General features: G+C 44.9%; 1 protein-coding gene across 2 annotated transcripts in view; it reads right to left on the bottom strand.

Moving 5' to 3' along the window:
* PCID2 (PCI domain-containing protein 2) overlaps positions 1 to 27,933 on the bottom strand; it is a 53,105-nt gene that overhangs the window by 4,468 nt on the left and 20,704 nt on the right. Inside the window, exons 9-15 of one of the 2 annotated variants that reach the window (XM_072286558.1) lie at positions 24,483 to 24,529; positions 22,491 to 22,591; positions 16,689 to 16,710; positions 16,234 to 16,307; positions 11,301 to 11,426; positions 8,962 to 9,028; positions 5,979 to 6,035 (exon numbers count right to left, since the gene is read on the bottom strand). In XM_072286558.1, the coding sequence (XP_072142659.1) occupies positions 6,013 to 6,035; positions 8,962 to 9,028; positions 11,301 to 11,426; positions 16,234 to 16,307; positions 16,689 to 16,710; positions 22,491 to 22,591; positions 24,483 to 24,529 (460 nt within the window). In that variant the 3' untranslated portion in view covers positions 5,979 to 6,012. The remainder of the gene's footprint in view (positions 1 to 5,978; positions 6,036 to 8,961; positions 9,029 to 11,300; positions 11,427 to 16,233; positions 16,308 to 16,688; positions 16,711 to 22,490; positions 22,592 to 24,482; positions 24,530 to 27,933) is intronic. The other variant, XM_072286557.1, reaches the window with a different exon arrangement.

Below are 27,933 nucleotides of genomic sequence, written 5' to 3'. Positions count from 1 at the left end.
GCTGGGCTAAGACGGCACCTACGCCATGACAGCTGGCATCTGTACGCAATTCTGTAGGGGCATCAGGGTCGAAGTGGGCGAGAATGGGTGGTGAGGAGAGAAGAGTGACAAGACGAGAGAAGGCGGCGCCTTCTGCAGTACCCCACGAGAATTGTACGCCTTTCTTCAAAAGATTAGTGAGGGGTCTAGCAATTGCCGCAAAATCTTGAACAAAACGACGAAAGTACGAGCATAGCCTGACAAAACTTTGAACGTCTGCGGCTGTCTTCGGAACCGGAAAGTCTTGGACAGCGCGAGTTTTGTCGGGATCAGGCTGTACTCCGGAAGCGTCAACGAGGTGGCCCAGAACAGTAATTTGGCGGCGGCCGAAACGACATTTGGACGAGTTAAGTTGCAGCTTCGCCTTTCGAAATACATCAAGTGTAGCTGTTAGACGCTCAATGTGAGTGTCGAACGTGGGCGAGAAGACGATGACGTCGTTGAGGTAGCAGAGACATGTGGACCATTTGAAACCACTGAGCAAGGAGTCCATCATACGCTCAAAGGTGGCAGGGGCATTGCATAATCCAAACGGCATTACTTTAAATTGGTATAGACTATCAGGTGTGATGAACGTAACTTTTTCTCTGTCCATATCGTCAACAGCAATCTGCCAGTATCCAGAACGAAGATCAATAGAAGAGAAATAGCTGGAACCGTGGAGGCAGTCAAGGGCGTCGTCTATACATGGGAGCGGGTAGACGTCCTTCTTAGTAATGTTGTTCAGATGGCGGTAGTCTACACAGAAGCGCCACGAGCCGTCCTTCTTCTTAACCAACAATAAAGGTGACGCCCAGGGACTCGAAGACGGCTCAATGATGTTTTTGTGCAGCATTTTGTTGACTTCACTTTGAATTACTCGGCGTTCTGATGCAGAAACTCAATACAGTCATCGGTGAATAGGAGTAGCATCGCCAGTAAAAATCCGATGCTTGACCGCGAGCATCTGGCCTAAAGGGCGATCGTCGAAGTCGAAAATATCTCTGTAGGACGATAATACTAGGTAAAGGTCTTCAGCCTGCGCAGAGGACAGGTCCGTCGCAACCATTTTCTGTATCTTGGGGTTGGCGGCCGAGGCTGGCACGATGGGCCTGCTAAGCTCGCAAGAAGCATCGGTCGATAAAGTTGCCACGTGATGGTCGCCGAGACAATCAACGGTGGCAAGGCAAATACCTTGCGGTAGAATTTGCTTTGCCAATCCAAAGTTGAAGATAGGCATGAAAGTGCGGTTCGCAGTAGTAGTAAGTATACTGTGAGGCACGGTAATGTCATACTGTACTGGAATGTCGGGAAGAGGAGTGACGAGGTACTCGCCATCAGGGACTGGTAGGGAAGACAAGAGTTCAATATAGGCTATTGATTTTGGCAGCAGGCGAATAAAGCCGGTGGGGCGTAGGCGGCACTGGGGTGCGTCAGAAGGTTCTGCGAGAATCGGCAACTCAAGGCGAAGGGTACTAGTAGAGCAGTCAATAAGACCAGAATGCGCGGAGAGAAAATCGAGGCCGAGAATGAGGTCGTAGGGCAATGAGCAATCACGGTGAAGAGGACAGGAGTGTGGCGGCCGGCGATGCTAACACGTGCCGTACACATGTTGATGATAGGCACAGTACCGCCATCCGCAACGCGGACGACGCATGCCGATGCTGGGGTGAGGAGCTCGTTGTCGTCGTCGGAAGGCAGCACTCATAATAGAAAGATGTGCACCTGTATCGATGAGTGCCGTGACAGGATAGCCATCAACGTCAACGTCAAGAAGGTTTTGGTTCGTGTGTAACGTGAGCAGAGGATTTGAGGGCAGGGTGGACAACGCAGCTTCACCTCCAGAAGTTGCAGTGCCTAGTTTTCCGGCTGGATCCGGGAGGCGATAGGCGACGGAGAGAAGCGACGGGGTTGGGGCGAACGAGACTGATGGCGTCGAGGCGAGTGCGAGCGGCTGTAGTGAAGGTTCGGGGCAGGAGCATCAGCGGCAATGGGTTCATGGCGGGTGGCATAGGGAACAGAAGGTCCAAAGGGGCGGGAATGAGCGGCGGTGTATGTCCGAGGAGGTGGTGGCCATCGGTTGCGGCAGTGACGAGCGACGTGGCCGACGCGACAGCAGTGGAAGCAGATCGGCCTGTCATCAGGGGTACGCCATTCGGCCGGGTTGCGGCGAGATGTGGCAGAAAAGGACTGCCGGAGACGAGGAGGGCTGCTAGAGAACTGGGGAACCGTGGGTGTAGACGATGAACACACAGAGTTGAGACCCATGTTCTCAAATTCCTGTCTGACGACGGCCTGAATCAGCGCAATCGTGGTTGCTGGTGGATCTGGAGGCATCGCGGAGAAAGCTGGCAAACAGGCAGCCTCGAGCTCGCAGCGAACAATACGAGTTACGTCGTCACAGGGGGTGGTCTGACGCGGTCGACCCTCACATGTCGACGTAGCAGCAGTGTTGGGTAGCCGCGTGATGTGATGTGTTATACGGCGGCTCTTAGCTTGTTCAAGGCGACGGCATTCTTTGATGATGGCGTCGATAGTCGAGACGTGGCCGAAAACAAGCAAACTGAAAGCATCGTCAGCGATGCCTTTAAGCACATGCGACACTTTCTTTGCTTCAGACATAGTATCGTCAGCTTTGCGGCAGAGCGCCAAGACGTCGAGGATGTATGAAACGTACGGCTCTCTAGATGTCTGAACACGAGACGCAAGAGCCTTTCTCGCAGCAGCCTTGCGCCCAATGGGGTCGCCAAACAGTTCCCTGAGCTTTTCTTTGAAACTGTCCCAACTGTTTATCTCGTCGTCATGCGTTTGGTGCCACACGCGTGGGGTGCCGCCGAGATAAAAGATGACATTGGCGAGCGTGATCGTTGGGTCCCACCTGTTATTAGCACTGGCGTGTTCATAGAACTTGATCCATTCGTCAACGTCCTCTCCCTCCAGGCTAGAGAACACACCAGGGTCGCGATGTTGGGCAACCGTGATGATTGGAGCAGTCGAATAAGCCGAAGCCGTTGCAGAGGCGGTCTCGTCACCGGGAGGCATGGTGACAAGCTTGATGTACCGACCACTCCGGAGTTCCGTGGTGAGGACGGGGATTGCCGACCTCCACCAGAATGTTACGTGTGGAAAGACACAGATTAAAGAGGCTATGTACAGGCTATTTACACTGGAGACAGATCGCCAGGCCGACACTCGCTCGCGCCAAGGGCACAGACCCACTGCGTCGTCGTCCTCGCGGCGGCTCGTCCCTTGAGCATCGCTCGATGATATCGTAATAATATCACAAGGAGCCAACAAACACTGACACCAAGGACAACATACGGGAAATAACTTGTGCTTAATAAATGAAATAAAGAAACTATAAACTAATGGAAATTAAAGTGGATGAAAGAAGAACTTCCCAAAAGAACTTTGCATTTCACGTGCGCGAAATGCGAAGCATCGCATGCGAAATGCAGAGGTTGTGGGTTCGATTCCCACCTGTGGCAAGTTCCTTTCTCATCCACTTTAATTTCCATTAATTTATCGTTTGATTATTTCATTTATTAAGCATAAGTAATTTTCCCGATGTTGTCCTTGGTGTCAGTGCTTGTTGGCTTCTTATGATATGACTAACAAAAAAGAAAACCGGGCCCCTCGGCTAATCCCCTTCCTTCTCGTTTATTACATAACGAGGGTCTCGAATCTGGCAACATTGATGCCTTCGAGTAGCATGCGTGGGTTTATTGACCAGTTACCTTCACCCAAAAATATCATGTTCTCGTGACGCCTGCGGCAGGCATCACAAGACAAGGTGTCATCAGGCAAGTACTTGAATGTCCCAGGGGAGTCTCTAATCATGTCCTGCATTTACCTCAATTTCTCGATTATTAAGGCTCTGTTCGCGATAATACTGACGCCTTAGAGATTCTCTAGCACTAATCTATCACTTTAGCTTGACTCAATATTTGCCTTTAGTATCCCTTTAAGTGCCCTTGCTCTAAACACATGTGCGAGACTAAAAGATTTCAGCGTGTCCGAAAAACTACATCCCGGCCATTTGATAGTGGGACTGAACAGGAGTGAAATTTGGGTGTGTTTATTATCTGAGTGCATTCATTACATGAGTATATCCGGTAATACTTATCAAGTTGAGTCGAGTTATTTGAGAAACCAGTGTAGCCCTTTTCTAATGAAAACAATTAAAGATACCTGAGAAAATGCTGTCGAAATTCATGACATTATGACGAGACCATGCAGGAAACTTCGGGGCTTTGTCACTATCCGCCTTTCATTTTTGCTTCTTTTCTGCCTTTCCTTACAATAACTGTTTTGCCGTTGGTGCAGCATGAATGACTAATACAGCTTAATAAACAAGATATAAAGGGGTTAACCGAGGGGCCCGATTTTTATTAGTCATATCATACAAAGCCAACAAACACTGACACCAAGGACAACATAGGGACAACACATGATAATACAGCTTAATGTATTTCATTATGTGTCCCCTTGTCCAAATTGTTCGCTTGAGATTAAGTGTAGAAAATCAAAGTATTTTCCTGAAGCATCATTATTAAAACCTTGCTGTAGGAGCACGTCAATCCAAGTTTGTGTATTGCAAATCATCAGGTTCCAGTAGGGCACCTGTATGTTCAGTGTTTTGCAGATGGGTCCCAAGCACTACATGACACCTACCCTCGATGGCTTTGACAGGTTTGCCATGGCACGGTCGCTTGCTCAAAGGGTTCAAGAAGCGGACAGTTTGCATTTTGTCGAGGATTGTGTTGCTGCTTTGCAAAAGGAGGAAAAAGTTCAGTAAGGGCTTCTTGTGTCTCGGTTTTCTATGTGTGTCTGTTTACACTTCAATGAATGTATGCACTAGCTCAGGTGTCCACCCTTCCCAGCCTGCCACAGGAACATGACAACACACACGCTTGTAGAGAAATTGAGAAACTGAGAATTGAGGCACTTATACGGGAGCTTCCCTTGCTATAAATAAGTGAAATTGAAAGCCAGGCCTTCACAAATAAACACAGGTTCTTTTGTAGGTAACCACTGGTGGAGTTATTTACACTGTTGGGAGGCATTCTGGCGTGGCAGAAACGGAAGGCAGCAGGATCCGGCTGTAGAGTTACAGGTTCTTAAAGGGCGCGGCACCTCCACCATACGTTGGGAGGCATTCAGGTTTGATGAAGTTCCCAGATAGCAGAGCAACAGCAGGTACAGCTCAGGCAATGCAGGCACAAGGCTTCAACCAACTCATTCTTGTCTTCTTCCTTAAATCAATGCACACTGCTCCTTCTTGAGCACAGTACTTATTAATAGATGCGGAGTTCTCAGAGCGAGGGGGTGTGGGCAGGCTCTCTTTTGCCACCACGGGGAAAACTCGGATGAACTGCAAGTTGTGTGCTTGCTTTGTTGCCAAGAAACACAAACGCAGTGTAGCTATTGAGAAATGTTGCATAGAACTGCCAAATGCCTCAGATCAGGTGCAACTTTGCACTTGGTGAAGAAGCGGGCAGATTTTGTTCTGTGTGGAAACAAGGACATCCACGGAGTGGCTAGGCGGAGTATCTAATCTAGATTATGAAGCCAGATTTCCTGGATTACAGTGAATGAGAGAGCACTATCAGGACTGCCCTTCATTCAATCCATAAAACATAGGATCCTGCGTCCCACAACAAGTGACGTATGTCGAGGCTGTGCCCCCCTGAGCTACAATGTAAATGTAGGCTGAGAACAGAAATATTATCTGCCATGAATCTACCGAAGTTTCACATGAATTAACTGAATGCACTCTTTATTTTACTCAGTGAATTGAGACCCTTAGTTGTTATGTTTTTTATGCCTAGAGGAAGATCAGAAAACAAGATTCAGTTCTTTTCTGAGCCTTCATCTCTCTATCAACCATGCATAGATGAGCGCACCCCTTCTTGAAACCAACGTGTGTGCTTACTGAATGGAACTGGAGTTCTGCTCACCTCGTAGATAAGATTGGCAATGATGCAGTGCAGTTCATCCATGTCCACTTCGTCTACCTGAAAAAGTGGCCAATGGCCAGCAAACAGCATTGAGCAGAAGCTGTTTAAGTTAAGCCCACACCACATGTACGCTAGCGGATGCGTGCAAGCTTGCGTTTGCGCGCCCACGCATGCAAAGACGGTGCGGCATGGCTCGTACGCGTTGAAACGCAGCGTTATCTCGGGGAACAGCTCCTCCCTGTTAACGCACGCTTGGGTTGCCTCGCGTCTGTGTGCCTGGCTATGCAGCTAAGGTGCGGAACGTTCAACTCTCAGTGAAGCAGATTTATATGATGCAAGAAAGTGCTTCTTCTTTCCTTTATGTGCTTATTTAACAGCTATAAAAATATAACAATTACATTCATAGGTATCGAAGCATTTTGAAACACTGTCAATAACAAAGTACGAAGTGGTGTCTGCCAAGGCGTCTGTGGGTGAGCCCAGTGAGCGCGCGCTGTCGCGCGTCTTTGTGGGTGCAAACTTGCAAACTAGCATTCCTCGCGAGGTGCGGCAGGCGCTAGATGCCAGCTTGCAGGCATCTGCAAGCGTACGTGTGCTCTTGGCTTTAGTGCTAGTTTCTTCAGGGGAACCATCAGATTACACATGAATGCAGGCACATGATGACTGGTACCTAAAGGAATCTGCTACACGACACTTTAGCAGTGAAATTTTTCATCTCGCAATGTTCTTCGCATGGCAAATGACCAATCTGATATTTTCGTCAGATGACCTAGGTATTTACAAAACAATATTTTTAAACTGTGGTCATCTGGGCAGCCTGCCAACTTTTGAGCAATGCCGATTGGTGTCATAAGTGACAATGCACTGCTTGTCATTTGCTGTAGTTGATTGTTCAGCTTTGTTCATACCGCTTTGATGACAAGGTCACCATTTGCCACTTGGTATTGAATGCAAGCACTTAGTTGAAAATCAGACGTGCAGACGTGTCAACTTAGTGAAGCCTGCAAATTCATTGATGTATTTAGCCTCATGTAGTTCAAAGAGACAACGTTGAGTGTGAGTGGCCAAATTTGATGAAAGTCAAAGCATAGTACACAAGCCTTTATGGCAGCATTTATTAGCATGTACTGCAGACATGCTAGCAGGCTGCAGTTTGTGACACCGAACGCAGAATGTCAACATGGTAGATGCTCTTGATGGGTTAATGCTAGGTTAACAGAATTATAAGCGTTCCTCTGTTAAGTAAAGCCAATACATTAACTGACCACATCAACATCCCTATAAATGTTAGTCTAAGCGAGAAAGTTCTGTGTAAATCCTACTGAAAGTGCTACAAAATGGGTATTACACTGAAAGTACCATATAAACAGAGTGCAACAGCCAACTGCATATTCATCCTGATTTACTTTGTCTTGAACTCTCACACAGCCAGCTGACTAGATTTCCGTATATACAGTTAACTTCTGATAATTTGACACTGCTGGAACCGCTGAAATTGTCTAATTATCTGGCTGGCTGAATTGAAAAAGAGGCAGAAAAAACATCAGAACGCACCACTCATTCGTTTGGCAGTATTTGCCCAAATTCCAACATGCCTCTGATGTTAACACACACCCACGTTTTATGGGTTCAAAGTAGAAAACCAACGTAAAGATGACTTTTTAGACCCGATATAAAGTAGACACTGAGCATGCCTTCGATTCTGGCAATAAGAAAAAGACAAAACCAACAAGCTTTACCTTCACAGAATGAAAACTTATTTACTTAATGTCCATCATCATCACTCCCGGATAGCTCTTTATTTCTATCTATAAAGAACCGCAACCTGTCATCCTCTGTACAAGCCACAGCACATTTGATATTATGCATTTATAAAAAAATTCTGCAACAATCGCAAATGGGACGGCGGCTCACAGTTAGACTAACAAGTTCACTAGTTCATTCTGTAACGATTCTCCAGAAAGCCAAGAGCACGTGACGTGACTTGTTGCTGCTAACTTAAATTGTAAAACAATGTATCATTTGAATGTGCGTTTCTAATCAAGACTGAAAGTGGCGGGTTGTCTTCGTCATGCTATGCAAGAATTCATTCTGTGGCATGGAGGAAGTTCTGTAACCATTCATGGTTGCTATCTTGAGATGGCCATGGCGATGATGCTGGCTAGGCTGACTCCGATGCGGACTGCACCACCTAAGCAATTCTTGAGTAAGTTTTCTTCGACAAAAAAAAAAAAAAGCATGCGTTAGAATAGGGTAAATATTGCTATAATTGATTGTGAGCTACCATTTTCATTTTGAAATCTTCCTGGGGCAGGCCGAAAAAATACTCTTTTTCGATGGGAGATGATGTGCAATCGAAACATTTACTGTACCCTAAGCATCGCCAAGATGGACAGTGCCGCAAGTGGAGTCACCACTGCGGTCACCATTGAGGCTGGGTGTGTGTGTGATGACCAGCCAAGTTCAATTTATCCAGGGAAGGCTAATTCCAGGATGGAAATAAACTTTGGTCCCCTAGAGATGTATGGGCACTGGCCTGGACTTTCGTTCGGGATCAAACTAACTGAAAAATAGAATTAACTAGAGACAAATTAACAAAAGTCTACTGTAGTATAGCATTATGGAGCACTGAATGAGTAACTGCCATAAGAAAATAAGCATAAAAAAATCCAAATACATACACCAATAAATTGCTATGCTTCAATGTTTTATGACATTTCATTAGATGCAACGGTATGCCGTGGCCGAATATCTTCACATGAAACAAGTGAATGCCTTTCTTTTTGTGCATGGTAGCATTTTGTAAGGTCAGACCAACCAACCAAACAAATCAAGGAAACCATGAAAACCATGAAAAGCAAACCATGCAAACCATGAAAAGCAAACCTTGCAAACCACGAAAAGTATCTTGCCATTAAAATAAAGTGAAAGATAAAGAATAAATAAATAAAAGGAAGGGTGCGATTGTAAAATGAAGCCGCACCTTCATGAACTTCATTGCCACCAGGAACGCCTCCACAGGAATCTGGTGTGTCTTCAGCAGCAGATACCTGTGCAAGATAGAAATGGGCAACACAGATCAACAACCCAGATATATCTTGTTTTGGCTAACTACAGGGAAGCGGCAATGGCAATGAAATGCAGTTGTAGCTGACTGTCAAGCTCCGTAAACATAGTGATGTCTGGAACACTCACAAAAATCAACCTGCGATTACCAAGATGACCAGGCATATAATATACAAGTAAACCATGAGTTAAGTACAACATAACATCATTGCTGCTATTCACATTTTATACTTCAGTTCCAACTGTCCAATGCTTTGTACTTTTATTCTGATGTCCCCTTCACTCTTATGTCCCCATCAGGCATTCTCAATGCCTGATGCTGTGCCTGCAACATGTTCTTTAAACAAACAAATAAATAAATTGCAACATACACAATCATTTTTATAGAGGTGGCAAATTATATGGACATCTCAGTGCAAAGGCTATGAGAGATGCTACGAGAACTTTGAAATAATTTTGCTCAGCAGGAGCTACCACTGGTTACTGCTTCCAGAGATTGGTACACAAGCTGCTTTGCATTCCACCGCCACTGGTACATGATCGTCATAGCTGCGAACCAAGCCTGTTATGTCGTACTCAGCAGCAAAGTACTACAACCACTGAGCTGTTGTGACCGATACGGCTTGGGAATATGCTTACAAAACAGAATTTTTGTTTGATAAATAAGAGGCTGTAAGGGTGCCAATGAATAGTACGCATGAGTAAACATGATGCACTAAGAGGACGCAAAAACCAAGCAGAGTACTCGGCCAAATTTGGTACAGTCTCATTGTTTTGACTCTCTAGGGGCAACAAAAACACCCGAAAAATTCAATGGATGCCTTCTACTGCCCCCGATCGAGGGCTCAAATCATCACAGGATGTCCGAAAAAGGTATGAAGGCTTGCCCCAGCACAATTATTAGGTGTCTTTGTGCTCATACAGTGAGATGAGACAGTGGGTGCATGCGCGTATAATTAAATAATACATATATATATATATATATATATATATAAAAAGAAAAGCTACCGAGGGGCTTTATTTTTCTTAATCATGACCATATAAAGCCAACAGACCTGCCGCTTGGAGATTCCGCCTTACTACATAATTAGTTTCAATTGGTTAATCAGCTTCTAAATTACTATAATTAGTTGAAATTAGATGATAAGTGAAATACACAATAAACTGCTGCGTGATTGGCCGCTCGAGGCACTTTGCATATATATTCGCGGGCTTCTCTCATGCTTGGAGAAACACTTTTATGTAGCACATATTGAGTAAGCGAAAGCTGTATCGGGAGCATTTTACGTTGCTCTACAATTTCCTGATCAACACTTTTCACACACAGACACAATAACAGATAACACAATAACATGACACAAATAACAGATGGTGCCTTGAATAATTCTCAAAGTCACATGTCACTATGAGCAACGTCACACTGCAGACTCGAGTACGTAGGCGCAGGGACGTGAGTACATCATCCTCCAGCTTGGAGCGCGCTGGCCGCGAGAAGGAAAAACAGCGTTTGGTTTGAAACCTCAGATCTTTCCGCAGCGCGTAGCGCTGTAATACTTTGCGGACACGATCGTTATCACACAATGTATGCTCTGAGCTTGTCAGCTCAAAATGGCCAGACCAGGTGAGGGGGAACCTGAAACACTTTTTGAACGTAGATAGTAGGAAAACGATGCTGATCTGTGGGAGAGGCTCCTGTGAACATGCGAGCCAATTACTACTGCACTGCATGCTACAGGATATTTACAATCTCTTGCCAAAACATTGAGAAATTGCTTGCTCTCGCCTTTGCAGTGTTGTCATCGCAAGCAGTGAAGCTCACCAACAGCTATTGGTCGATTTAGTGATCGCAAAAAAATTTTCCCTATACTATCACTGCTAATGTTGAAGTAAATAAATGAAAAATATGTATGCCTGCAAACTTTAAAAGAAGGAAAAACCATTTCATCTTTGCAGTGCCTGTCTACATGCGACAGTTCCGTGCAGATGCGTGGCCTTTAGATAGCAGTGAGGTGCTGCGTAGCGTATATGTTGCAGCCGCTACAGGGTGCTGTGTCGAGCCTTGCCCCTTTGCCAGCTTTTCTGTGCAGCTTCCAGTGCACTAGTGGAGTCAAAAGAAGAAAGCCGCTCATCGATGCAATAACCACGTTTAACTCTACTTATACTTAAAGTATCTAAAAAATTTATCAGTGAGGCGATTCTATTAGTTAGAAAGGTGTTTCAGGGCCCCTTTAATATAAAGAAGTGGAAGGGACATACACTTTTTTGAACAGGTTCCGGTATGTGATGACCTTGAGCCGCTCCAGGATGAGGTAGATACCACTCTTGATGAAGAAGTCCTCGTTGGCTGCCAGCGCTTTGTCTAAACGCGTCAGGTTGCCCTCCCTGTATCATGGCAACGAGAGACAGCAACAGTCACAATGAGCATTATTAAAGCACCTCGATTTACAAACCTATAAATGAAATTTTCTCCTGGAACTGTCGTGGAATCGACTATGGATATGATATCAATCAGTGGTGGAATGACCGTCTGACCTTTAAGCACATGTCCTGGCGCAGCCAAAATGCTGATCTGGTCCAGCGAAAAACATTTCTGGCGCAGTGGCAAACGTACATCTATACACAAGATTGTCCCAATTTTGACTGAAATAGTCAATAGATATAACGGAGCCTGCCTTATGCGCATCAATGAGGCATTTGAAATAAAAATTCCCATCCTGGTTTCTATAATATGTATTTGAGTTAATTTCCTTGTGTGTATATCAGGGTATAAAGTTGCTTGTCCCATTTTGACTAGCAACAGGCGATTGCACATTTGCGCCGCTTTTTTTTTTTTTTAAGGAAGGTTGTGGAGGAATTAGTGCATGTAAGGAAGACGACGCCCTTGGGCGTGCGCTACTAAACCAAATATATAGTTAAGATGGTTTTCTTCAAACCTAACATGCAAAATCTCTTCCATGGTGTAAGCTGTTCAAATTACAACCATGGAATCTGCTCTTCTGATCGTGCAGGGTTGGAAGAAAAGTGGCTGAAGAAAATATGCAAATTATGTGTTCAGCAGTTGAGCACACGTACTACGAAGTATTCAGAAAGTGGCACCACATCAACAACTATACTAAACAATGTGTGATCGAATATTATGCGAGGCTTCTTTCCGATCCAGTGGCCTTCTTCAGCGAGCTCCATGCCATGCTAGTACAAGCAATACCCACCCGACTGCATCACAAAGGGCACAACTTACAACCTAACAGCAGCAGTGCATTGCAAGCTGTGCTGAAGCGAAACGCAAAAAAAGAGCAAAAAGTTGGCAAAACAGCAAATGGAGGAACGACGACATCGGCTATATCCACTGGCTATGAGCACTTCACTGACTTCCAAGATGATGATGATAGCATACTTTAGGACTTTAGGGTTTAGTTTCAGTTTTACCAGTACAGCAGGATCAATAGAACGAGGCCTTTGTTCTTGTGCTTTCTTTGGCACAGGCTTTGTTCTTATGCTTTTTTTGGCACAATTGGCGCAGCTGTTCCGCCACTATATCAATTCTTCATGGTTTCTACAAGCATCGTGTAAACTGAGCATTAAACCAAAAATTTTTCGGGTTTGGTTCGGCTTCAGGTTCCAGCATATTTTTCCGGTTTGGTCCAGGTTCGGCTCCGGAACACTATAACAGTTCAAACTCGTTCATTGAAGTTCATAACAGTTATAAGTTAAGGAGGATGGAAAGTTTTATAAACTATTTCAGCCACATCCACAAATTTATTTGAGTGAATTTATTTGCTGTAACACTGAATCAATGGTGAGCTGATGCCTCACTGATACAGTAGGCCTGCTGACCATGCGGTCAGCATCGCCGTTACAACTGTTCGTTTGTACTTTTATTTTGTGGGCATAAATTTGCCCAGCAGTCTCTATATTTGGAGCTCATCCTAGCCTGACTGCCTGCTTGCACACACCAGTTTCTTACGATAATGTGAACAGGTCCCTTGATTTTTCCTGCTTCATTTTCCTCAAAATTCAGAAGGTAATAAAATGGGCATGCACTTCAGGATGCTAATATATACCATTTAACTTAACCAGAAGTTATTTTCAAAACAAAGTCATTAAAGGTTATTATAAGAGATTTAAAAAGTAAGGGTGTGCGAGTACCGAATAGGAGATTTCGAATCAAATATAGAATTGAATAAAGAAAAAAAAATCTGAATATCGAACTGAATATCAAATATCAGAAAATTTAACACAAGCTTTTATGCTTACAAACCTTCTGAAAAAACACAGCTGCATACTATCAGGATGCCACCCCCTTACATAACAAGAATCTTGCTAGCTATCAATAACTTGGGTACCTATGAATAAAAATGCATAGTATGCTGCACTTTTATTAAAGGGAACACCAAATTAGCCTGCCAGCACTGATAACAACTCGGCTCGTATACAAAAGTCTGGAAAATATTTTTTATCAATGGAATGTCTGTCAAATAGAATTAAGTGCTTTCTTACCACTGAAACTGAAGAAATAAACTGAAGAAAAAATCCTATATACCAATGTTGTTTTCATCAGTTTAATAGTGGGCCATACTCTATTGCTTAGAAAGTGTTGCTTTCCAGTTTTCTTCAAGAAAACAGGAGGGCTTTTCCATATTTATGGCGGGTGGTTTTTGTGGGTTATTGTCAGCTCGTTGTAGGGCAAATCTGTGTGACAGACATAAGTGGGGAATGCACATCATGTCAATCTGCACCGTTCCGCACAGTTGGCGTCGATGGTAAAGAGTTCTCAGATTGGGAGGCCCATGGCAAACTTGCGAGGCGTCGCCCCCTCCCCCTCCCCTTTTTTGTCTGCATCCATCTGCCGTCCGTATAAATGTGTCTGAGAGCCGTGCTGTCGCATGATATTTTTGAGCCCACCATGCAAATCCAAAGCTAGTATTGTGATGGGTCGCTCGTAGCTATGAAAAGAGACTGTTGTGCGCCTACGAATGGTGTTTGTAACGAACGTCCACCATGCGGTATTTTGCAAAAATGGCTGCCATGAACATGCAACAGTCATACTGTGCATCCACTTTTGTTGGTGAGGCATTTGTTTGCTTTCTGAGGGTCGTGCAACCACTGAGACAAGATCTGCATTGATTTGGTAACTTTAGTAACCAACAACCGGGGAGACAGCTCCAATTAGGCCTAATGTATTAATGATGTGACCATGACAAAAATTCCACCACTGGCTGACGTGATAATGAGCTGCAAACTGTCACGGAAAGCTCATCGAAAATATGTTTCTACGGGTGGCTCATCAGTGATCGATCGCGAAATCACACGTGCGGGTTTGACTGACGGCTGTTGAAGAGGCGTTAGGGTCTGCGGCCGACCGGCCGGTAACTGCGGCGAGCACGCTTGCCAAGTTCATCTCTGAGCTCTGATTTGGGCAGAAAGCTCCCAGCTGCATGAATTTGCATGCACGAACACTGAACTCGCCTATTCGATGAGATCAGCGTGCCTTCTGGTGGCTAATCAGACCGATCTTCGCACACGCTCTCGTGCTTCCCACATGTGCTGCTGTTGTAGTTTTCTCTGTTTGCATCACGTTAATCGTTTTGATCATTATCGTTGACCTGGATGAACCTTGTGCCAATGGAGACTGTGCGCCTTGGGAACGCTGCACGCATCAAGGCCAGGTCATGGCCAGGTCATTCACCGAAGGTACCAATATTTAAAAAACTGAATATTAGACATTTGATTCACAAATCAAATTATTCTAATGATCACTATTTGATTTTAAATGGAATAATTGGGTATTCGCACACTCCTATTAAAAACGCCTCCTTGCAAGCAACCAAAGCAACCATGCAGTCCACTCTCTCACTTTGGGTCCTGTGATGGCATACAAGATTTTTCTGCAGTGCTTACAAAGCACACAAACCTATTTGCTGTTTGTTGTCGATCGTAGACTGCCTGCTGCCCTCACCACCAGCCGGAAATGTGCAAGCAACCTACGTTGATTCGTAGACAAAACTGACAGAGCAAAGTGGTGAACAGCTGCTGTACGTGCACTGTTGTAAAACTTCCGGGAATGCTTAGACGGAATGCGACATTTAGAATGTTTTACACAAGATCCTGCTACTGAAGACAGTGTATCTATAAGAAACTTATTTCTGTCATTTGGTGTTGATTCAACCGAAATCACTGCACTTTTAGTCCTAGTGAAAACGGCATTCCGAAAGCTGGGAAATTTCTCTACCAGGAAAAACATAGCCAGTTATGTTCTTTACATAGTGGTATACACACTCTAGTGCATGCAAATTTTGTAAAGAAAAGTATTACACGAGAAGCCCTGCAGTGTCCAAATTTTATACACACTGGCCAAGGGGAGAGGCTCTTCTTAAAAGGCCAAGAACTGGCACAAATATCACATTTTTAGTATTGTCATTTTTGCATCTCCAACACCCTGAAGTTTCATAAGATTCATTCCATAAGATTCTAAAACCCTTCATTTCTATAGGAATTTATAAATTAGGTCCCAATAAATATGCTTTGAAATGTTCTCCCTTGATTTCTCTTGATTCTTCAACAATTTTGACAGGTTTGCAATTTTGGAGAGAAAATAGCTTCCATTCTATCTTAGCTATTGTAGTAATTCTTTCTTTACTGAAAAGATAAATGCATGTATTGTGCACTAAGTTTTTGTAGCATAATAATTTCTTCAGAAAAATATTTGTTAATCATATGTTTCGCATGTCAATATCACATTTTTATTTTTCAGGCAACTGTGATGGGCTCCAACTGTAGTTAAAATTGATATGTTATTGGTTTATACCTTAGCGCACAACTTAGACATTCTAGATTATTTCTATATTTTAACCACTGTGTTCGGTTTATTTGTCTAAGGTGCTAATTTTCCTCCAAACAAAAACACTGTTTCTATGATATGTCAGGTACTACTTGCCCTAGGACAAAAATGATCACATTTTTGGAATCAGCACACCAAAATATCGGAAGTGTGCAAATTTGGTTAAGATTTATCCAGAAATAACAAAGTTGGCATCCTCCATGTAGCCTCCTCCCTTAAGAGCTTCTGCATAATAAATAACAACTGAGATGGTAAAAAATCCATCTCAGAAAAATCAGTCAGCTGCCGCAAAGCCTTCCCGACAACACCAGGAAACAGAGGAAGGTGCTGCAAACAAGCAACGTGACTTACGTGACGGCGGACACCACCTCTGCAAACTGCATCAGGTCGTACTTGCGCAGTAGGGCCTCGCTTGGCATGTGACCCTGCACACAGGTGCGACAGCAGCAGCTAAGACAGCCACACGTGCTGTACATGCAAGTACATGCGCGCTCAAGGAAGCCAAGCGTTTTCAATAGGAGTGCATGCATAAAGGCCGGCCTTCGTGGAGTGAATATTTGGCCTCAACACGGCTACATTTGCCCTGTGGCAAAAACCACATGCCTGGCTTCGAAAAAGTTGGCGCCGCCCACCAATCTATCCTGGCATATACTTCTGTCAGGTGGACATGGCTGCTGGAAGCGACAAGCACGCGGTGGAACATGTTAGCCAATCAGAAGCTGCCTGACAGGAATGGCTGCCCCTGACACTTCTCTGACTTCACTCCCATGGTGTTGTTTTTCGTACTTTCAAAGGCAGCCACTCACATTTTATCATCTGATGTTCCATCTGTGAGATGGTGCATACCGAACCAGGAATGAGCGCCAAGCAGGTCCAAAGGCAGCAAGCAGAAGGGCGAAAGAAGCGGTCAGTGAAGGCCACATGTCCAGCTCACATAAAGTAGTAATCTCTGGCATGCAGCTGGTGCTTTGGCCGATGTGAAACAGACACACTGCTTGAAGGTATGCATAAAGAAACATATGTGACCATGTTTCACGCGTACCTTTAACACTACTCAGCCAACTGTCAACGAAGCTATTCAGCTGTGCACACAAGCAAGCATTTACAAGATGTGTGCTGCCGCACTTCTTTTCAACTGCAAACATCAACACAGTGATCACATGCAGTTTTGAAAAGAAAGGAGCTTTCAGCACCGACCACAGGTCATGCATTTGTTAGGGAGCCAATTTTTTTGCATAATTTGCCAAGAATGGTAGAGCAAAAATGTTCTAACAAGCCAAGTATCAAAGCGTTCATGAGAACACTGCTAACCCTGCCTGTGTTTTTAATGCAGCGGTACCATCTTCACCTCCAACATGGAAGGCTTGGGTTTGACATTAAATTATTTTTTTCTACATTTTTTCCCCTTTATTCTAGACTAGAGGAAACATTATAAATAGCCCATTTCACTGCATTGTATTGAACTAGGCATGCTGAAAGTTAGCAGCAGCTCTAGCTTAGCCATAGAGATGGCAGCGCTTGCTTTTCATGCTTCAAGCACAATTTTACTACACTAATGAAATTGCATAAATATTGTTTTCTAGTACAACAGGCACAAAATATTTTCTGATTATTTTCCAAAACCATGGTAATCCCGCCTCATGTCTAGCGACAATTACAGCGGCATGACGACATTTACTGTCGCCTTAGGGGCGATGCAGCAAAAATATGGCTGCATGTAGGGTGAGATTTTCTGATGTAAGAACTTTTGCACCATGAGGGCCCGCCTTAACAAGACCTGTTAGTTGTGGACAGAGAACCTTTTAATCTGGACACTGCACCGTGGCTAGTATCTGTATAGAAGGCTTCTGGGATGGGTGAAAGGACACTAAGTAAAGATTTCATGTCAAGCTAAAATGATATATCGGTGCTCAAATAAGTCCAAAGTGTTACTTTGTAAACAACACAGCCTTTATTGGTAAGAAAATGAGAAATACAGGACAGCACTAGTACTGCCACTGGGTACAGCACCAACTCTTATGACGTAACATGAACAGCTTGTTTATAATTGCCAAATTGCAGCCAATCGCTGACAAGAAAAAATGAAGCTGCATTTCAACTTGAAAAAATAAAAAGAAGAGAAAGAAAAGTCTAGCCAATATCATTCAATTTTCATGCAAAAGAACTCTTCCGATTCTTTACAACGCTCTCCTGTGGCACTTTGCAGGAATGCCCTGCCTTCTCTGCACTTGACGGAGTGTGACCGCAGAGGTCACAGGTGCAGCTACATGAAGAAGCCTGTTTGTTGTGGGCGGTTTTAATTGTGAAAGAATCGTCCAGCCTTGCAAATCACCAGAACTGCAGATCACATTTTGGCACGAAACAAATGCTGCAAGGATAACCTAGCTTGGTTGTCACCGACTGTTTACCTCATGTGCCCCTTAAAGCTGAACACACTTTTACCGTACTTTCGCTTGACATGGAACCTGTAATATATTCACTGCATTGGAGATGTCATTTCCTTAGAGAAAAAGCCCCAATGACCAGCCAATTATCTCCCTTGGTGCTCAGACGAGAAAGAAGGGTGTAACAGACACAAGCGCTGCTTCCAACTACATTTCATTAAAGAACCTCAATGAAAGTACAGCCGCCGACCAACAATTTGGACTGAGTGGGGATGGCCTAAAAGGCTAAATATAATTCGGAGGCCGAAATATTCGATTTGCCAGAAAAGCTTCTCAATGCACTGATGCACGCACATATGCTTGTGCGCGACCTGGTCTTTTTGTATTTCAATCACTAATATGTTGTCACTACAGTCGAGCCTACTTATAACAATACTGGTTTTAACAATGAGAAGTTGCTGCACCGGAAACTTTTGCATGTTTTCCATGGTGAAATAACCCGCTTAGTACAATGCCCCAATGCCGCATTATCAGTTATAACTACTAAGTCTGGCTGCTGGGTGTCTGAGCCAAAATGTTCAATTCATTCCCTCCCTCAGGGGTTTCATTTTCATGAGGGACCTTCTGTGGAGCACCTGGATGCCTTGGAGAAGAATGTTGGCAAGCTTCACATAAAGCAAGCATGGCTGACAGACATAGGGTTTTCTCGTGTAAGCCAGTGAGAAGTATGTGGCGAGATGCTTGTGGCAATCTCACCTCAGCGTTTATTCTGATTTCTAAAATTGACAGGCTGCCGTGGAAACCTCCTTGTATTTTTTAAAAGGCCCTTTTTGGGGCCACCAAAGCGATGTCTTGGTGGAGCTTGCATACTGCTTGCTGCCTGTGACCCCTCTTTGCAGTTGTTACAGCAGCGCCATTAACACTGACAGCCACGGCTTGTTACACACGATCAGAGCGCCCAGGAAGCAGTTAAACGAGTGAACATGTTCAGCAGCCAGATTGAGGAAGGTGGTGGGGAGGGGCACTGGCCACCCAGCCGTTAGTTTTCTCTGCCATCCCTCTATTTTGATTTTTTCATGCAACCCGGTTATAACAATTATCGGTTATAACAATGGAATTTTCGTGGTACTTGAATATTGTTATAAGTGGGTTTGACTGCATAGATAAATGAAAGTACAGTAAAAGCATGCAACAATTTCCATCTCCAGGCAAATTAAAGAAAGCCCATTCGTGCTCCAATGGCTGAATGATCATGGTTTCTTTGCAACAGCCAGTGTCCAGCACTACCCTCACTCAATCGGCGCTCTCGTTGACACAGACACTGCGAGTGGAGTTGGCGTTGCTTGAAGCTGCTTGACAATTCCGTAAGACAAGAATTTGTAATACAGTCAATCCCAGATATATAAAACTTTAATATCTCAAATGACTGTTTATACTGAATGGTTGTAAAATCCACTTGGAAATCCCATGCAAAAGTATACCAATGTACTACACATATATCGAACTGCCGTTTACAGCCACATTTGATATATCGCACACCACACCCCTACAAATGGGTTTTTCTTAATGAAGGCGTCGTTGGAAATATTTAATGCAGACGAATTTGAAATGGCACCCTTTCGGCTGATGCTGTTAAACAGGAGCTTGAGTCTGAAAGGCAGTACATGCCACGAAGGAAAAATGAGCAGGGTGCTTTAAGGAGGAGGACGAGGAAGAGAAACATTTATTAAAAAAAAAAAAGAAAGGACAAACAGGGTGCTTTCAGCTTTGGTTGCTGTGCATATGGAACCAAGGCTCATGCAAAGTGTGGCCATTCGTTATCGGCAAGAGCACATTGCCACTCTGCCTCAAGAACGTGAAAGACATCCCGTCCGAAACGCACTCCACAAGAAAACACGGATGACACTCGATTTTTCTCATTGAGTGAGGCCGGGTATGGGATGTCTGTGCCATCGGGTTTGTCTTCTCATAGACAAGCGATTTCAGCAAATAGCATTTTGGGGTCCCATGAATGGCTAACACGAATCCGACATCCGACCCCAACTACCACCTCGACGGATCTTTACATTACAGTGCGAATTTAACCAGCGCACGCCACATCCACACTTTGTGGCATCGGAGCGCGAAGAATCATCGCTGTGTGATTTGCGGGTCCGTTCTGAACGTGTTTCATTTGTACTTGCACGGTTACACACGAGTGGGAATGGATTCAAATGTTCTGTAAGCTGAAGGCTGCTTGTGTGGGCAGTCACTGACACAGCAGCTGGAGTGGAATGGCCGAGAACAAAGGGATTGCAAAGCGTCAGAGTGCTGATCAGCACGCAAGAAGAGATGCATGGACTTTTTAGGGCGGAGTGACGGGTTCCAACAGGAAGGTGGTTCCGAAATTCAGCACAACAGTCTACCCGGATCGTTGCCCACGTAGGACGATAGGCTGATTAAATGGCATATTTTTTGGTATTGTAATGGACACGTAGCTGGGCATGTTCACGCCCGATTCACAGTACAAGTGCATTGATGGCGGTACACCACATATCCAGAGAGGCTGGTTTACTTCCGCAGTGCATCCATTTCTACGTTATCTTGAATAAAAAAAATACAAGCACTTTGACATGTGCCAGGCACATCGTACTCACATGTCCATACAATGCTGGCTTTTAGGATTATCGAATCGCAATCAGTATATCGAAGACCATTCCGTGGCGCGAATGACTGCAACGTTTGTGAGTAAAAATAACTTGACTTTTGTAGATTCGACACAGCCTTGGGGAAGCAAATCGGTCAAGTACCGTGAAAACCGGAATATAAGTCGAGCTTTTTTTCAAAAAACCATTGCGAAAAGTCGACCCTCGTCTTATATACCGGACATTGGCGGAAAAACAACGAAAGCGTTGCAACAATGGGCAGATGAAGTAAAGAGCCGCCTTCGCCATCAGCAGTAGCGCGGTGCAGCGACATTGTAGCACTGCCAATTCGCGTTTACATTGTCACAAAGTTATATGGGTTAAAGGCTGCTTTTTCACATTTTGTTTCAAAATGAGCAGAAGCCGACGGCAATTCACCGTCGCCTTCAAGAAAAAGGCAATTGAGTGCGTGGAAGCCCAAGGCAACCTCGCGGCACAGCACGAATTTGGAGTATACGAAAAGCGTATTCAGTACTGGCGGAGGCAGAAGCAGCAAACCAACAGAAAACGTCATTCCGTGGGTGGACTGCAGAACTGGAAAGACAAGGTTGCGGAGTTTGTCCGAGAGCTGCATGTAAGATCGCTGCCTGTGACTGCCGAATGCATACGTTTGAAAGCGGTAGAGATTGCGCACGCCTCTGGACTGGGTAGCGAGAAGCACTCGTCATCCGACTCTAGTTCGGACGACTCTGATCAAAGGCGTTGCTCTGATTCGGAGTAGCGCTTGCGCACTTCGTGCCCTTCTGTGTACTGTACACCCGGCCAATTTTTAACAGTATCGCGTGACCATCGACCCGCGTGTTTGTCAGCACCTTATCATCACGGCACAGAGTGGCGAAATAGCAAAAGTAAGGGCAAGTGTACACATGCACGTATCTCGTTTGTTTCGCCGCTCAGCGCTGTTAATAAGGTGCTCACAAGCATGCGGGTCGATGGTCACGCGATACTGTTAAAAATTGGTCGGGCGCACATGCGAGCAGCATTTAAATAAATACTGTCACTATTGTGCAGAGTCGCATTTGTTTCAAGGTAAGGGTGTCTTTCGGTACTTTTGCCATTGAAAAAGATTTTTTTCATTTTTAGAATTCGTTAGTTGGGGGATCGACCTATATTCCGGTCCGACCTATAGTCCGGTTTTTACGGTACTGCTTTTCATAACCTCGGGAAACTGTCCAAGATGTGCAGAGGTCTAAGATAAGCTTCAGATAAGTGTATTTTATCATTCGAATTAACGATATATTGAACTATTTCGCGATACCTTTTGAGTTCAATACATCCAGGGTCAACTGTAACAGTCAAGGAAGTCACCCATGATTGTGTCACTATTTAACATGTCAAGAAACAAAATAAAACACCCACAACCGAAACAGCAAAATGCAAATGCAGCCTTTACTAAGTGGCTTGGCTTGCCAGTAGTTTGAGCATGGTCACAATGCTAAATAAACTACTGGACTGTTGTGGAGCTAATTATCTGAATTATCAGTCTGCTACTGCATTTTGCATTGAACAAACAGAAATCGCAAGGTGCCCAAGTGCTTACCAGCAGCATTTTGACAGGAATGAGGTAGATCAGGATGAGCCGCTTGTTGTGCACAGAGTCCTTGTCACATCGCAGGAAGGCAAATGTCAGGTACTCCTCAGCTGCGCCAGCACAGAAAGTAATGAAAACATTTAGAAATGCGTAAGCTAGCACCATGGCATTGACAAAACTTTTGCCCAACACTGTTCAAGCTTGTGCTTGTCTCCCTCAAACTATAATTGATGCTGCAGTGTAAAAGTTGCTTCTAATACAGGAAAACATTGCAGGCTAGAAGGGTGTTCACCCTGCATCAATTTTTGTACACGAGACAACCACATGAAATTTGCTGCAACACAAGAATTTCTTCCAGCTTTTGGCATCTTTTTCTGGTAGGTTTCAATCAATGCTCACTACACTGGATGCTTTTGCCAACCATGTTTTTCTGATGAACGCATGTTTTCTTCTGATATGCTTGGGCAACTTCGGTTGCTCATTGCAACGAGTACATTTATCGTCCTCATAGCAATGTGCGAGAGAAAATTTGCCTGTGAACTGCTAAATTTACACGACTGCCACCTTCAAATGTAACGCGAGATGGAAGCATTACAAAATGGTGACGTGTCAAATGATACATGGTACATGAGATTCCATGGGATTTAGGTCAGGACTGCAAAAACTTTATGTAGCACGGGAAGACACACCAGCGAGGAATTTATCAACAGGGCCCCACCACTTCATGCAGGGAAACACCATGGCAACCAAGTGCAATGTGACCTTCTGCCATATGACCAAATACTTTTTTATTTGTGCAAATCTGTTGCAATTTGCATTTTCACCCCTCTAACTAACAATGTGCAATGCAGACATCATGCCTGCTTTTTTCATTACATTCCCAGCAGTCCATTTACATGCAGTGTGACAGCTTTGATCATCTCCATTCAGTGGGTATGTTATACACACTGGGGCCTTTTTGTACATGGCCTGAGGATCAACACATCTTTTCTTGATGCTAGGATAAAGTTGATTCATAATGAAATCAGCACCGACTTATAGCTCCAACAAAGAAATCCATCTTTATTCAGCATGCTTGATTGAGTGCAGCAGGATTTCATGCCACTGTGTATGTTCTCTGAACAAGAACACAAAGCTGTCATGCTTGTGGGGATCGAGGTGCCTTCCAGCGCCTTGTCCATCAGCCCTGTTGTGCTTAGCTCGATCTCCAGGAAATGCCGCACCAGCGGCACCAAGGTGGACATGGCTAGCACACCATACCTAATTTCCTGTGAAAACCATGCTTCACCCTCCTGGCGTCTAGTCATCGCGCGAACATATGTCACCAGGACATGCCCTGATTGACCTCCTGAGTGGCGGCCCTCTTCACCCGAGCTCTCTTACACTGAGCGGTTCATCGCCGTGGCAGATGTTCACAGGCCCGCAATGAGTCGGTTACATGGCACCTTTGCTCTCGCCACTTCTTATTCTCGTGCTTGGTGGACTGCTACCCACTTAGCCCAAGCACAGTTGGCACGCATAGTTGATCGGTCTTGCGGTGAGCCTTTGCCCGTAAGTGCCACGACTATAGCACTGTGTTGTATCTTGGGTTAATAAACGCGTGTTTGTTGGCGATCTGACTTCGGAGCCATCTCTGCACTGTGTCACAGAGTCGACAAACTCTGCCATAGCACCTTTGTGCAGCGGAGGAGCGTCGTGCCCTTTCCTGACTGTCGATCGTAGGGTGAGCCTTGTGCAAACCCATCCCCACATGCTGAAGAGGTTCTGCATACATTCTCAAAAGCCCATGCATTTTCCTTGTTGCTTGTATAGAGATAAAAAAAATTTGTGCCCGTTCCGCATATTCTCAGTATGAGCAATACAGAAACAGAAAATTATGCCACTACATACAGATTTTTCAGTTGGGTGGGCTTAAGACCTACCTAGTCTACAAGCTATTTAAAAGTGGGAGCACAGACATGTGAAAAAGTTTGGAAATGGAGTGCTGGGAGGTGAGCTCACCATTCTTGAAGTCACTGTCAAACATTGCTTTCTGCCCTACATAGTACCTGAAAGACAAATAAAAGTGAGAGTGTTCATTACCATTGTGCCCTGCACCATAAGATACCATTTCCTTCCACCAGTGATCATGGCATGTCTTTTATAACTGCAGTCTAACAAGCTAATAATGGCACATTTTTACACAGATTATGTCACTCTCTTGTACTTGCCATAACCACTGGTCAAAAGAAATTATGACGAGTAAGAGCGGAGGAAATATTTTGGCAGAAACCATGTTAGTATGACTTCCAACATTAATGTGATTAGCAGTGAAGCAATGTACTAGCGACACACCTTATTACTACTACTCAAATTCGTCATGTATGGCGTGTGTGTGTGGGGGGGGGGGGGGGGTGTACTGCAGCCGAGCTCCTCTTGTGCTTCCCTCTGGACATGCCGTGCCGTCATCTAGCCATGAAGTCTGTGCATGGCGCATGTGTGAGCATATATTCAGATGAAACTGTCTGAACATATAGACCGTTTTATTGAGGGCGCCGCCATTTTGCAATCACAGCGCCATCTATAGTCCAGCGCCATGCTGGTAGGTGGGATCGTGCTGGAGCATGCATGGCGAACATGCTATTGATAACGAGTGGCAGGTTTTCGTGTTTTCCCGAGAGGTGTCAACAAGCCTTTGCGATAGGGAAACTTCTGAGCATGTTGTTACTGAGCTTTGAGCTTCAATATAGCTGCAATATCAAAAAGCGAAAGGCTTAGAAGTGCTGCCACAGCCCTGCCTACAATCGAAATATGTCGAGTCAGGTCTGAACATTGTTGATACCTAACATAGGTGCAACATGTTATCACTATACGTCTAGCCTTGAACTCTTAAGGTAACACCCAGGTGACAACAATCAGAGATGTCTCCTTGTGCTATGCGGTGTGCCACAATGGCGAACATCAAAATCCAAGTAACTAGCGAAGCTCTGAGGAAAGACATCGTGCTAGCTTTCGTGCTCCTAAAATTTTCGCTGTACGATTTTTTAAGCAGTCTACCTGGCAACTGAGCATCAAGTTTTACAAAACAAGGAATGGTAAAATAACTTGGACGGAAGGGCCATACTCAATAAAACGACCTCGTGATAGTGGCCGCAAATAATATGCCACAATCAACCAGATGCACGCAACACAATGAAATAATATGTGCATTCTTAGGTATCGAGTGGTGCCTGTATGTGATGCAGTTTCTTTTCTTGAATTGTTGCAGACGGTTACCCGAGGCAGGGCCTCCTAGAACTCAATTGAGGACAAAGCTGTTCCTTCCAAAACAAACACAAAACATTTACTGTAACTAACATAAATAGAAACACATGATATAAACACTCAATAAAAACTCATAAGCAGAAACAAAATACAGCAAGGACTACAACAGTCATAGCACTCAAGTTAGGGGCAAACTATGAGTGTGAGCAGGCACGCAACAGTTCGACGCAGAGGGACGGAGACGAGGTGGCGAAAGCAGTGGTGTTGGGCTCACCACAATGTCGATGTAGTTGACCGATGAGCCAACGACCAGAGCACAGCTCGGGCTTGGAGAAGGGACGCAGGTGGCTTGCTGGCATGGGCAGATGGAGGCAGCGTCTCGGCGAGGCAGCTGGGTGCAAACTCAAGCCTGTAGCCCGACTGCTTGCACTCTGCCTGCGGGTGCAGAAATTCACCAGTCTCGGGTAGCAGATTGTGGTGGGGAGGAGCAGCAACGCTTGGGAACAGGATGGCAGGAGGCCCCGGTTGGTTGAAAACAGCTTGGGTCTGGAACCCAACGGTACCCAACGGTCTTCAGCTCCCAGTCTGGTGGCCGATCTTCGCCCTTGCGTTGCTTCCTCGAACTCTCTCCCTCTTCTGCCAGCGCACCACATTTTTCTGCCACTCTGGCTGATTTGTCCTTTCCTGATTGGCCTCTGGGAACTCCATGCACTTTCCCGATTGGGTCATTTTCCTTTTTGTTTTCTCTTGTTGCGCCGCGCGTGCTTCACGCTCCTTGATGCCATCATCTTCCATTCAGCACTGAATTCGCCTCCGCACAAGCAATCTGTTGTCCTCTTCTTTCACCATGGCACTGTTTCACGCACTTAAAACATCACACTATGCAAGGACACATCGCTGAATCAAGAGAGCTGAAAAATGAACTACTCTTTGCAACAGCAACTTTGTTGCCAGACAGCTTGCTGGCAAGATTCGGAAGCACGGTAGGTAGAATTTTGTCACAGAATCAAAATTACCATACCTTTATTTTCTTAGTTAGCACATACTTACTGTTTTCATAATACGTTGTCGGTCAACTTCCACCAGAACATTGGTTGCCAAGCATTATAATCTTAGAACATATTCGAACAGAATAACTTTAATGAGCGTGCACGAATAGTTGACTTCATCCATTTGCAATAGTTGACCCACTCGAATCCGTGCCTTTCGTTCACATCCCAGTCTGTTGAGGGGTGCTGAGTGCCGAGTGATGAGGGGTGCCGAAATCTTCTGAACACACACGCGATGAATCTGTTGCCGTCAAGTCCTTTCTGCTTATGCTGGCAATCCAACGTGGATGCTTGCTGGCAACTGCAACGATGGAGTCCATGGAGTCGTCGCGGCTAAAGATGGACATTACATTCACTTCCAAAAGTTATCTTCAAAGCCAAATACATCACAGTGATAGTCCGTTGACGTCGAGTCATCTGGCATTGCAGCAATCACAGAAGGAACACGCTAGAATCACACTAATTTGCAATGAGACTGCTACTATCTAAGTGGCCACTGGGGGAAACGGCGATCCGCACATACCACTGTGATAACGAGAGCGGCGCAGTGCGCTGGTTCGAGGCTAGGTTCCTCCTTGCCCATAAAGCAATCTATATGACAGGGGTTCGATTCCATCCAGCACGAGAGAAATTTTAAATGATTTCATTTGTCACTGAAGAGCGGCACATACTTGCTGAGCCAAGTCGGCATCAACGAAGTTAGATACAAACATACATACCACAATATGGGTGATGTTCCCAAAGAATGTTAAAGGGAAACTGAAGAGTCTGTCGGATTCAATAAGACGCTTACATACGGATGCGGGAACCTTATAAACAACCATGCAGGTAAAATTTTGGGGGGGATTTTTCACTTAGGAGCAACGTAATCGCCGGTTAAAATTGCGCTGTCGCACCGCCCCCCCTCGAGCGCCGCGCGTTGCTGCTGACGCTGACGATGTGAGCGGAGACCGGAAACCACAGCGTAGTGACATCAGCACTGCTGTTCCGCTCCTTCGCAGTCTCCGCGACCGTGCTTTACCGTGCTTGTTTCTACGTACGTGCCATCACAATCTGCTTCGCTCGACCTTGCATTCCTTCGTTCGTGTGTATGTAGAGTGGTAGTTGACGTGTGCAGCATCAATTGAAGTGGTGGGCCAATCATGCCGGCGTTCTGTGCA

This window comes from Dermacentor andersoni, chromosome 2 (genome assembly GCF_023375885.2).
Source record: "Dermacentor andersoni chromosome 2, qqDerAnde1_hic_scaffold, whole genome shotgun sequence".
NCBI lineage: Eukaryota > Metazoa > Arthropoda > Arachnida > Ixodida > Ixodidae > Dermacentor > Dermacentor andersoni.
The sequence above is the reverse complement of the archived record's forward strand: the minus strand, read 5'-3'. Positions and strand labels throughout refer to the sequence as shown.